Source organism: Oryx dammah, unplaced genomic scaffold (genome assembly GCF_014754425.2).
Source record: "Oryx dammah isolate SB20612 unplaced genomic scaffold, SCBI_Odam_1.1 HiC_scaffold_29, whole genome shotgun sequence".
Taxonomy (NCBI): domain Eukaryota; kingdom Metazoa; phylum Chordata; class Mammalia; order Artiodactyla; family Bovidae; genus Oryx; species Oryx dammah.
In genome coordinates, this window is record NW_024070213.1 from 40,405,762 (window position 1) to 40,418,815 (window position 13,054).

A 13,054-nucleotide genomic window follows, 5' to 3' on the forward strand; every position below is an offset into this window, starting at 1 on the left:
GCAGCTCTTGGACTCCTGAGCACAGACTCAATAGTTGAGGCGCACTGGCTTAGCTGCTCCATGGCATGTGAGATCTTCCCACACCAGAGATCAAGCTCGTGTCTCCTGCATTGGCAGGCAGATTCTTTACCACTGAGCCACCAGGGAAGCCCCCTTTTCTGGTGTAACTGAGCATTTTATATGGTTTCATCTCCCCTCCCTTAGGACATCAATATTATTTATTAAAATTTATTTTACTGGTTGCCCTTGAGTTTGCAGTTTGCAGTGTACATCAACAACTAATACAACTCTACTTTCAAACAATGTTGTACTGCTTCATGATTTTCGTTTGTTCAGCTTTTATCTTGTGGGGACAGGAGTGATAACTTCCAATCTCTGTACATGTCACAGACCAGAAACTTGAAGTATGGGTATTACCTTTATTTATTTTCTTATCTATCTATTCAACAAATATTTGGGTGCTTATTATATACCAGACACTGTTCTAGGTACTGGAGATACAGCAGTGAAAAAAGAAATAATGTCTGTCTTCATGAAGCTTATATACTAGGGTGGACAGACAGATAATAAATAAAAAATAAGATGTCAGATGGTAAAAGATGGATAGGGGAAAAATAGAGTTCAGAATGACAGGTAAGGGTGACAGTTATAGGTAGGATAGGGATGGGAGACCAGACTTTTAAGCAGGGTGCTGAAAAATAGCTGATACAACCAGTGATATAAAAAAGATCAAGCCACAAGCTGCTTTAGGATGATAAGTCCTTTATAGACCCCCAAAATCTGACACTTTAGATCTTGAAACTAGCTTCTTCAAAAGGGGAAAAGGGTAGTGACTTGGTTAGGTGTTCAATATTAAATCTTACTGAATTTGTCTTAGAGAAATTTCTTAGATGGAACAGGCCTTACCCATTTCATACATACACACATGTGTACCACCTCTGCAGTGGAATACACTATATTATACACTATACACTAAAACATAGCACATTTATAAAGTAGCTAACAGTAAGGAGAAGAAGTAGAGTTGAATATGTAAACCTGTCCCTCTACGTACGTCCAAGTAATCTACTATACCGTAATTTCCCTGTTATTCACTGTATCACAGTTAAAAATAGGAAGTCTTTAAGAAGGTCCCACTGACAAAGGCTTTCGGCACAAGGAATATGGTGAATTTGGGGGTAGTTTAAGCATGGTATATTTCAGAGAATTTTGTGATTATAGACAGTAATACATTTCATTTGAAAACTTAAGACCTCTGCTGTTTATTTTACAACGTGAAACCAGCAGAGCTTCAGGATACAACCTCTGTGATGCTATTTCATATTTACTCATTCTTACACATTCTTGAATGCAGTTTTTAAGGAAGAAAGTTTGTAGATGAATAGCATGTATTGGGGGAAAGTAGCCATAAAAATCAATGTAATAAGTGACTGGGCAAAGGCCTCAGTATCACTCATATACTAAATGTCTAAGGTATGATATCCGAGATTATGACATTAAACTATTACATTTCTTTGTTTCATTGAAATAATAATTTTTTGTGAAGAATATACAGGCCTGATATTCAGGCTTTGCTTTTTGGCCAGTGGACATTTAAATACTTTGGAAGGCAGTAGCCAGAAAACAGCTAGGAAGGTAACTATACTTTTACAAATAACTTAGAATTCTCCTGTTTATCCACAGTGATAAATATCTCTTATAGCAGCTCAAATATCTAGTTAGGAGAAGGAAATTTCCAGGGGAAACAGGTAACTTAAAACATGCTTATTTAAGGAAAAAACAATACCCTCCCCCAATATATCAGAGGGCATGCTATAATTGGCATTTCAAGAACACTCACTCATCAATGAACTTATATATAGAAATAAAAGCACTGTTAAAATGTATAAAAGCCAGGTTAACTTCAAAGCATAAATCATACTATTGGAAAGCCAATTTCTGAGACCGTTGTTTCCAGGGAAAGTAGTATGAAGATCATAGATTTGATAAGCTTCAGTAAGCCTCAATACACAGTCCACGTCACTTGCTTTAGTTTGTTCGGGCCTACTAATTGCTCCAAGACTTCTCGTGAATGATCTACAAAAGAAAACAATGACAATATATTAATACACAGTAATCGATGATATTGAATGTATCCTCATGTATAAACTGGGGATGATGACTATTATACCTCATAGGGTTAAAAGACTTAGATGATATACAAATCATAGTATAAACTAAAAATACATTTAATTAATGGTAGTCATCACTGTTATTGGACTTCTCTGCTGGTAGTTCAGATGGTAAAGAATATGGCTGCAATGTAGGAGACCAGGGTTTGATCCCTGGGCTGGGAAGATCTCCTAGAGGAGGGCATGGCAATCCACTCCAGTACTGCCTGAAAAATTCCATGGACAGAGAAGCCTGGTGGGTTATAGGCAGTGGGGTTGCAAAGAGTCAGACATGACTGAGAGACTAACACAGCTGCAGTAAACATAGTAATACTTGGAAAAAACAGGCATTTCTTGTTTTCTCGGTAAGCTCATCTTTTTTTTTTTGGCTGTGCTGGGTCTTCATTGTTGCTCAGAGGCTTTCTCTCATTGTGGTGAGTGGGGGCTACTCTTCTTTGCAGTGAGTGAGCTTCTCCTTGTGGTAGCTTCTCACAGGCTCTAGGCACAAGGGCTCAGTAGTTGCGGCTCACAGGGCCTAGAGCATGGGCTCAGTAGTTGTGGTACATGGGCTTAGTTGCTCTGCAGCATCTGGGATCTTCCCTGACCAGGGTTTGAACCATGTCCCCTGCTTTGGCAGCTGGATTCTTATCCACTAGACTGCCAAGGAAGTCCTGTAATTTTATCTTAACTACACCAAACAGAGAGTAACAAGGTTGAACTTTCTCAGGGTCCTGCCAGGAATTAGATGACACACTAAAGTAGCATGTTTGAACAGCGGTTAACGCAGTGACTATTTACAAAGGAGTGATTAAAGAAAGCATGATTAAAGAAAGCCAGCAAGTATGGTAAAACACCATGGGAAGCTGCAAAATGCTGAAAAAAGTTAGGGGAGAGAGTAGTTACTGCTAAGTCACTTCAGTCGTGTCCAACTCTGTGCGATCCCATAGATGGCAGCTCACCAGGCTCTGCCGTCCCTAGGATTCTCCAGGCAAGAACACTGGAGTGGGTTGCCATTTCCTTCTCCAATGCATGACAGTGAAAAGTGAAAGTGAAGTCACTGAGTCGTGTCCAACTCTCAGCGACCCCATGGACTGCAGCCCACCAGGCTCCTCCATCCATGGGATTTTCCAGGCAAGAGTACTGGAGTGGGGTGCCATTGCCTTCTCCAGAGTAGTTATCAGAACAGGACAACTTAACCAACTGTTGAACATGTTCCATGTCATATACTTACAAAACATGATTTTAAATAGATAACTATCATATGAATTCCTTGTAATTTAACCAATGTATATGATAGACATTTAGATGGTTTTCAGTTATCACAATATATAGGAGTGATTTTAATATGGTTTACGTTTACAAAGTCAGTTTTATAATATCTTCTAATGTAAAAATACTGCTACAATTTTATTACTTTAAAATTTATTCAGGATAAATGCTGGAGAGGATGTGAAGAAAAGGGAACCTTCTTACACTGTTGGTGGGTATGCAAACTAGTACAGCCACTATGGAGAATAGTGTGGAGATTCCTTAAAAAACTGGAAATAGAACTGCCATACAACCCAGCAATCACACAGCTGGGCATACACAATGAGGAAATCAGAATTGAAAGAGATACATTGGGGTCTCCCCAAGAGAACACTGGAGTCAATGTTCATCGCACTACTGTTTAAGGAGTACGTCAAGGCTGTATATTGTCACCCTGCTTATTTAACTTATGTGCAGAGTACATCATGAAAAACGCTGGGCTGGAAGAAGCACAGGCTGGAATCAAGATTGCCGGGAGAAATATCAATAACCTCAGATATGCAGATACCACTCTTGTGGCAGAAAGTGAAGAGAAGCTAAAAAGCCTCTTGATGAAAGTGAAAGAGGAGAGTGAAAAAGCTGGCTTAAAGCTCAACTAAAAAGCCTCTTGATGAAAGTAAAAGAGGAGAGTGAAAAAGTTGGCTTGAAGCTCAACATTCAGAAAACGAAGATAATGGCATCCGGTCCCATCACTTCATGGGAAATAGATGGGGAAACAGTGGAAACAGTGTCAGACTTTATTTTTTTGGGCTCCAAAATCACTGCAGATGGTGACTGCAGCCATGAAGTTAAAAGACGCTTACTCCTTGGAAGAAAAGTTATGACCAACCTAGATAGCATATTCAAAAGCAGAGACATTACTTTGCCAACTAAGGTTCGCCTAGTCAAGGCTATGGTTTTTCCAGTGGTCATGTATAGATGTGAGTTGGACTGTGAAGAAGGCTGAGTGCTGAAGAATTGATGCTTTTGAATTGTGGTGTTGGAGAAGACTCTTGAGAGTCCCTTGGACTACAAGGAGATCCAACCAGTCCATTCTGAAGGAGATCAGCCCTGAGATTTCTTTGGAAGGAATGATGCTAAAGCTGAAACTCCAGTACTTTGGCCACCCCATGCGAAGAGTTAACTCATTGGAAAAGACTCTGATGCTGGGAGGGATTGGGGGCAGGAGGAGAAGGGGACAACAGAGGATGAGATGGCTGGATGGCATCACCGACTCGATGGACGTGAGTTTGAGTGAACTCTGGGAGTTGGTGATGGACAGGGAGGCCTGGTGTGCTGCAATTCATGGTGTGACGAAGAGTCAGACACGACTGAGCGACTGAACTGAACTGAACTGAACTACTGTTTACAGTAGCTAGGACATGGAAGCAACCTAGATGTCTATTGGCAGACGAATGGATAAGAAAGCTGTGGTATATATACACAATGGAGTATTACTCAGCTATTAAAAAGAACGCATTTGAATCAGTTCTAATGAGATGGATAAAATTGGAGCCTATTATACAATAAAGTAAGTCAGAAAGGAAAAGACCAATATAGTATATTAACGCATATATATGGATTTTAGAAAGATGGTAATGATGATCCCATAAGCAAGACAGCAAAAGATACACTGATGTAAAGAACAAACTTTTGGACTCTGTGGGAGAAGGCAAGGGTGTGATAATTTGAGATAATAGCATTGAAAGGTGTATATGACCATATGTGAAATAGATGACCAGTAAGTTCGATGCATGAAACGGCACTCAAAGCCAGTGCACTGGGACAACTCTGAGGGATGGGATTGGGAGGAAGGTGGGAGAGGGGTTCAGGATGGGGGACACATATACACCCATGGCTGATTCATGTCAATGTATGGCAAAAACCACTATCAAATTATAGTTAGCCTCCAATTAAAATAAATTAATTAAAAAATTATTCAGGAGTTTCGGCCATAAAAAGGAACGAATTTGGTCGGTTCTAGTGAGGTCAATGAACCTAGAGTCTGTAAGTAAGTCAGAAAAACAAATATTGTATATTATCACATATATATGGAATCTAGAAAAATGACACTGATGAACCTATTTGCAGGGCAGCAATAGAGACACAGACATAGAGAACAGACTTGTGGACACAGCAGGGGAAGGAGAAGGTGGGAGAAATTGAGAGAGTAGCATTGAAACATACATTGCCATAGCCAGTGGGAATTTGCTGTATGACATAGGTAGTTCAAGCAGTGCTCTGTGACAACCCAGAGGAGTGGGATAGGGTGGGAGGTGTGAGGGAGGCTTAAGAGGGAGGGGACATATGTAAACCTATGGCTGGTTGATTGGATGTTTGGCAGAAACCAACAAAACATTGTAAAGCAATTAACAATCTATGTTGTATGTGTAACATATCTCTAACTTAGTCTTCTGGAGAAGGAAATGGCAGCCCACTCCAGGACTATTGCCTGGAAAGTCTCATGGACGGCGGAGCCTGGTAGGCTACAGTCCATGGGGTCGCAAAGAGTCGGACACGACTGAGCGACTTCACTTTCACTTTCAACCTAGTCTTAGTGGTTCTCAGACTTAAAGAGACTATACTAAATCCTTCGACTGTGTGGATCACAGCAAGCTGTGGAAAATTCTTAAAGAGATGGGAATACCAGACCACCTTACCTGCCTCCTGGGAAACCTGTATGTGGGTCAAGAAGCAGCAGTTAGAACCAGACATGGACCGGTTCAAAATTGGTAAAGGAGTATGTCAAGGCTGTATACTGTCACCATGGTTGTTTAACTGGGCTGGCTGAAGCACAAGCTGGAATCAAGATTGCTGGGAGAAATATCAATAACCTCAGATATGCAGATGACACCACCCTAATGGCAGAAAGTGAAGAGGAACTAAAGAGCCTCTTGATGAAGGTAAAGAGGAGAGTGAAAAAGCTGGTTTGAAACTTAACACTGGAAAAACTAAGACTATAGTATCTGGTCCCATCACTTCATGGCAAACAGAAGGGGGAGAAATGGAAACAGTGGCTGACTTTATTTTGGGAGGGCTCCAAAATCACTGCAGAAGATGACTACAGCCATGAAATGAAAAGACACTTGCTCCTTGGAAGAAAAGCTGACAAACCTAGACAGCATATTAAAAAGCAGAGACATCACTTTGCCGCAAAAGGTCCGTGTAGTCAAAGCTATGGTTTTTCCAGTAGTCACGTATGGATGTGAGAGTTGCATCATAAAGAAGAAGGCTGAGTACTGAAGAATTGATGCTTTTGAACTGTGGTGTTGAAGAAGACTCTTGTGAGTCCCTTGGACTGCAAGGAGATCAAACCAGTCAGTCCTAAAGGAAAGCAACCCTGAATACTCATTGGAAGGACACATACTGAAGCTGAAGCTCCAATACTTTGGTCATTTGATGCAAAGAGCCAACTCACTGGAAAAGACCTTGATGCTGGGAAAGATTGAGGGCAGGAGGAGAAGAGGGTAACAGAGGATGAGATGGTTGGATGGCATCACCGACTCAGTGGACATGAGTTTGAGCAAATTCTGGGAGCTAGTGAAGGAAAGGGAAGACTGGCATGGTGCAGTCCATGGGGTCGCTGAGTCAGACATGACTAAACAAAAGCAACAACAAGGAAAAAAAGAGGGCCCTACATATAGTTTCTAGATTTTATTTTAAGTAAAACAAAAATAAGTCAAACATTAAGATTTAGTACAAGAAAGAGAACCACAGAGTGTCTGGAAACAAGAAATTATAGTTGTGAAATCAAGGTTTACATTGGCAGCTAATTTTGTTAAATGCCTAAAAATACAACAAATGGAGTTTTCATTGTTTTAAAAGTATCATTAGTTATTACAGAGAAGTCTATTATTACAGGAAATTTAGATTAATGGCAGATTTCAAATAGGTTGAAAGTAAAAGGATGGATAAAGACAGCAACTATAACAAAACTATGTATAGAAGTTTATACCTTATCTATAATATGAGAGGGAGGAACACCTTCTAGTTTATTCTATGAGGACAGTGTTACCTTTACACAAAAGCCAGACAAAGACATTACACACACAGAGAAAAAGAACAACAGGTCAATATTTTTTATGAATATATATTCAAAGATCCTCAATAAGACAAGAGCAAACCAAATCTAGCAACACAGAAAAAGGATTATATGACATGATCAGCTGGGATTTATCTTAGGAATGTAAGGTTAGCTTAACATTTGGGAATTAATTAATGTAGTACACTATTTTCCCCTTCACGGACAGTCTTATTGTGGTGACAGGACACATTAATTGTCACATTAAAAAATCTGATTATAATGGCAAATTCATAAAGACAGAAGATAGAACAGAGGTTGCCAGAGGCTGGGGGAAAGGATAATGCGGAGTTATTGTTTAAAGGGTAAAAAGTTTCTATTTGGGATGAGGAAGAAGTTCTGGGGATAGTTAATGGTGATGGCTGCACAATGATGTGAATGTACTTAAATCCATTGAATTCTATCCTAAAAATGGTTAAAAATAGTAAATTTTATGTATATTTGCCAATATCAATTTTTTTTAACAATTCTGAAAGTAAGATTCAACTAATAATTGATATGTATACCTATGGTAGTAGTTTTCTATCGAAAAGTTGATATTATGTTGGTGTACATATTATTATAATTAATCATATCTTAAAGGAAACTTGAATATATTGGAAATTCATGAAAACTGAGGTGAAAACACATAATATATTTTACATTGGACAAGGCATCCTATGATATGAATTGGCAAGGTGACAGACAATGAACCCCTTCATGGATCACAGCCTTGTCGTGGGGCAGGGGCTTGCATAACTCATTGAACCTATGAGCCATGCCTTGCAGGGCCACCCAAGACAGAGGGGTCATACTGAAGAGTTCTGACAAAACGTGGTCCACAGGAGGAGGGGTTGGCAACCCACTCCAATATTCTTGCCTGGAGAACCCAATGGACAGTATGAAAAGGCAAAAAGATATGACACCAGAAGATAAGCCCCCCCAGGTAGGAAAGTGTCCAATATGCTACTGGGGAAGAGTGGAGGGCAATTACGAATAGCTCCAGAAAGAATGAAGCGGCTAGGTCAAAACAGGAGCAGCACTCACCTGTGGATGTATCTGGTGGTGAAAGTAAAGTCTGACGATGTAAAAAACAATATTGCATGAGAACCTGGAACGTAAGGTCTATGAATCAAGGTAAATTAGATGTGGACACGAAGGAGATGGCAAGAGTGAACACTGACATCTTAGGAATCAGTGAACTAAAATGGATGGGAATGGGCAAATTTAATTCAGATAACTATAATGTCTACTACTGTGGGCAAGAATCCCTTAGAAGAAGTGGAGTAGCTCTCACAGTCAACAAAAGAGTCCGCAATGCAGTACTTGGGTGCATCCTCAAAAATGACAGAAAGATCTTGGTTCATTTCCAAGGCAAACCATTCAACATCAGAGTAATCCAAGTCTATGCCCAAACACTGATGCTGAAGAAACTGAAGTTGACTGGTTCTATGAAGACCTACAATACCTTCTAGAACACCAAAAAAGATGTCCTTTTTATCCTTGGGGACTGAAATACAAAAGTAGGAAGTCAAGAGATACTTGGAGTAACAGGCAAGTTTGGCTTTGGAGTACAAAATGAAGCAGGACAGAAGCTAACAGAGTTTTGTCAAGAAAACACACTGATCATAGCAAACACCCTTTTCCAACAACACAAGAGATGACTCTATACATGGACATCACCAGGTGGTCAATACTGAAATCAAATTGATTATGTTCTTTGCAGCCACAGATGGAGAAGCTCTATACAGTCAGTAAAAAGAAGACCTGGAGCTGATTGTGGCTCATATCATGAGCTCCTTATTGAAAAATTCAGGCTTAAATTGAAGAAAGTAGGGAAAACCACTAGGCCATTCAGGTATGACCCAAATCGAATCCCTTATACAGTGAGGTGACAGATAGATTCAAGGGGTTAGATCTGATAAGACAGAGTGCCTCAAGAACTATGGACAGAAGTTTGTAACACTGAACAGGAGGCAGTGACCAAAACCATCCCAAAGGAAAAGAAATCCAAGAAAGCAAAGTGGTTGTTTGAGGAGGCTTTACAAATAGCTGAGGAAAGAAGAGAAGTGAAAGGTAAGGAAGAAAGGGGAAAATATACCCAACTGAATGCAGAATTCCAGGGAATAGCAAGGAAGAATTAAGAAGGCCTTCTTAAATGAATAATGCAAAGAAACAGAGGAAAACAATAGAATGAGAAAGACTAGAGATCTCTTCAAGAAAATTGGAGATATCAAGGGAATATTTCATGCAAGGATGGACACGATAAAGGACAGAAATGGTAAGGACCTAACAGAAGAAGAAGAGATTAAGAAGAGGTGGCAAGGATACACAGAAGAACTGTACAAGAAAGGCCTTAAAGACCCAGATAGCCACAGTGGTGTGAGCACTCAGCTAGAGCCAGACATTCTGGAGCATGAAGTCAAGTGGGCATTAGGAAGCATTGGAAGTCTCACCCATGGAGCAGATGTGCTGCCTGGGACCCTTTCCCAACTGGGACTCCAGATGTGCTGTGACACGGGACTTTCCAGCACTGTTTAAGTCCGGATGTTGGTTAAAACCCAATCTGGTGATGTACTCGCTGCTCTTTTTATTTCTCTTTTCTTTTAATGTTATTATATTGAAAGTAAGGTAGATAGTTCTCTAATAAATATCTATTATTTATTTGTATATAATGAGTGGCTTATTTTGTTAACAAATCCTTTGAACCTGAGATGAAAGTGAAAACTCTAGGCAAAACATTAATTGGTGCTGTGAGCAGGATTTGTGAGACAAAATGCCACTCTTTAAGAAAAAAAGAGATTAAGGTTGATGAAGTTTTTATCCCTAGGTGGGAAGATTCACCCTATTGCTCGTTAGCTAGTGAATGGGATGTATTCACTGGATTATGTGAGAATTGGAACCTTAAATTAAAGCAGGCCAAACCTTTAGAGGGCTTCCCTGATAGCTCACCTGGTAAAGAATCCACCTGCAATGCAGGAAACCCCAGTTCAATTCCTGGGTTGGGACAATTGGCTGGAGAAGGGATAGGCTACCCACTCCAGTATTCTTGGGCTTCCCTGTAGCTCAGCTGGTAAAGAATCCACCTGCAATGTGGGAAACCTGCCTTCAACCCCTGGGTTGGGAAGACTCCCCAGAGAAGGGAAAGGCTGCCCACTCCAGTATTCTGGCCTGGAGAATTCCATGGGATCACAAAGAGTTAGACATGACTGAGCAACTTTCACTAGAAAGCATTACTGTTAATATGAAGAAAGATAGTGGAAGTGATGGAATTCCAGCTGAATTATTTAAAATCCTAAAAGATGATGCTGTTAAAGCACTGCACTTAATATATCAGCAAGTTTGGAAAAATCAGCAGGGGCCACAGAAATTGGAACAGGTCAGTTTTCATTCCAATATCAAAGAAGGGCAATGCCAAAGAATGTTCAAACTACCATATAATTGCAATCATTTCACATCCTAGCAAGGTTATGCTCTAAATCCATCAAGCTAGGCTTCAGCACTACATGAACTAAGAATTGTTAGATATACAAGCTGGGTTTAGAAAAGGGAGAGGAACCAGAGATCAAACTGCCAACATTCATTGGATCATGGAGAAAACAAGGGAATTCCAGAAAAGACATCTACTTCTGCTTCATTGACTATGTTAAAGTCTTTGGTTGTGTGGATCACAACAAACTGTGGAAAATTCTTAAAGACATTGGAATACCAACTCACCTTACCTGCCTCCTGTGAAACCTGTATGAGTCAAGAAGCCACAGTTAGAACTGACATCAAATAATTGGTTAAAAATTGGGAAAGTGGTATGCCAAAGTTGTATATTGTCTCCTTGCTTATTTAACTTCTATGCAAAGTACCTCATGTAAAATGCTGGAATCAAGCTTGCTGGGGGAAATATCAATAACCTCAGATATGCAGATGATACCACTTTAATGTCAGAAAATAAACAGGAACTATGGTGCCTCTTGATGAACATGAAAGAGGAGAGTGAAAAAGTTGGCTTGAAACTCAACATTGAGAAAAACTAAGATCATGGCATCTGATCCTATCACTTCATAGCAAATAGAAGGGGAAAAGTGGAAGCAGTGGCAGATTTTACTTTCTCAGGCTCCAAAATCACTGTGGACAGTGACTGCAGCCATGACATTAAAAGACACTTGCTCTGTGGAAGGAAAGCGATGACAAACCTAGACAGCATATTAAAAACCAGAGACTTCACTTTGCCAACAAAGGTCCATATAGTCAAAGCTATGGTTTTTCCAGGAGTCATGTACAGATGTGAGAGGTGGACCATAAAGAAGGCTGATCTCCAAAGAATTGATGCTTTCGAACTGTGGTGCTGGAGAAGACGCTTGAGAGTCTCTTGGACTGTAAGGAGATCAAACCAGTCATTCCTGAACAAAATCAACCTTGAATGGGAAGGACTGATGCTAAAGCTGAAGCTCCAACACTTTGGCCACCTGATGGGAAAAGCCAACTCACTAGAAAAGACCCTGATGCTGGGAAAGATTGAAGGCAGGAGTAGAAGAGAGTGAGAGAGGATGAGATGGTTGGATGGCATCACCAACTCAATGGACATGAATCTGAGCAAACTCTGGGAGACAGTGAAAGACAGGGAAGCCTGGCATGCTACAGTCCATGGGGTTGCAAAGAATTGGACATGACTGAGTGACTGAAAAACAACAACATGTATGGTTGTGAGAGTTGGACCATAAAGAGAGCTGATTGCTGAAGATTTGTTGCTTTCAAATTGTGGTGCTAGAGAAGACTCCTGAGAGTCCTTTGGACAGCAAGAGAGATCAAACCAGTCAATCCAATAGGAAATCAATCCTGAATATTCATTGGAAGGATTGAGGCTGAAGCCAAAGCTCCAATACTCTGGCCACGTGATAGGAGGAGCTGACCCATTGGAAAAGATTCTGATGTTGGGAAAGATTGAAGGCGAGAGGAGAAGGGGTTGACAGAGGACCAGATGGTTTGATGTCATCACCAACTCAATGGACATGAATTTGAGTAAACTCCGGGAGATAGTGAAGGACAGGGAATTTGGTGTGCTGCAGTCGATGGCATGGCAAAGAGTTGGACATGACTTAGCAACTGAACAACAATGATTGCATTGGGCCGACGTGGGTAACTCAGGATCATCTTCCTATTGTAAGATCAGTATATTTGTAGGTTCTAACCATCAGAACATGGACGTATTTGGGAGGGGACATTATTTTGCTTATGGCTATACCATCTTAATAGAATAAAGGATAAAAATGACATGATCATTATAAAAGACACAGAAAAGACATTTGATAAAATCCAACATTCATGATAAAAAACATTTAGCATACTAGAAACAGAAAGGAATTTCTTCAACCTGATAAAGGGCATCTATGAAAAAGCTGCCACTAATGTCATCCTTCCTGGTGAGAGACTAACTACTTTCCCCCTAAGATCAGGAACAAATACAAGGATTTCTGCTTTTGTCATTTCTATACTATGGTGCACTGGAGGTTCTAACCATGGAAATTATGGAAGAAAAAGAAAAACCATTCATGTTGGAAAGGAA

The 13,054-nt window shown here is 40.2% G+C and overlaps 1 protein-coding gene across 2 annotated transcripts in view; it reads right to left on the reverse strand.

The window, feature by feature from the left end:
- Positions 1-745: 745 nt before the first annotated feature.
- The window catches only part of LOC120858540 (protein AMN1 homolog), a 75,168-nt gene continuing 62,859 nt past the window's right edge, over positions 746-13,054 (reverse strand). For both annotated transcript variants that reach the window (XM_040234669.1, XM_040234670.1), the window contains exon 7: positions 746-2,076. In XM_040234669.1, coding sequence (XP_040090603.1) covers positions 2,003-2,076 — 74 coding nt within the window. In that variant the 3' untranslated portion in view covers positions 746-2,002. The remainder of the gene's footprint in view (positions 2,077-13,054) is intronic.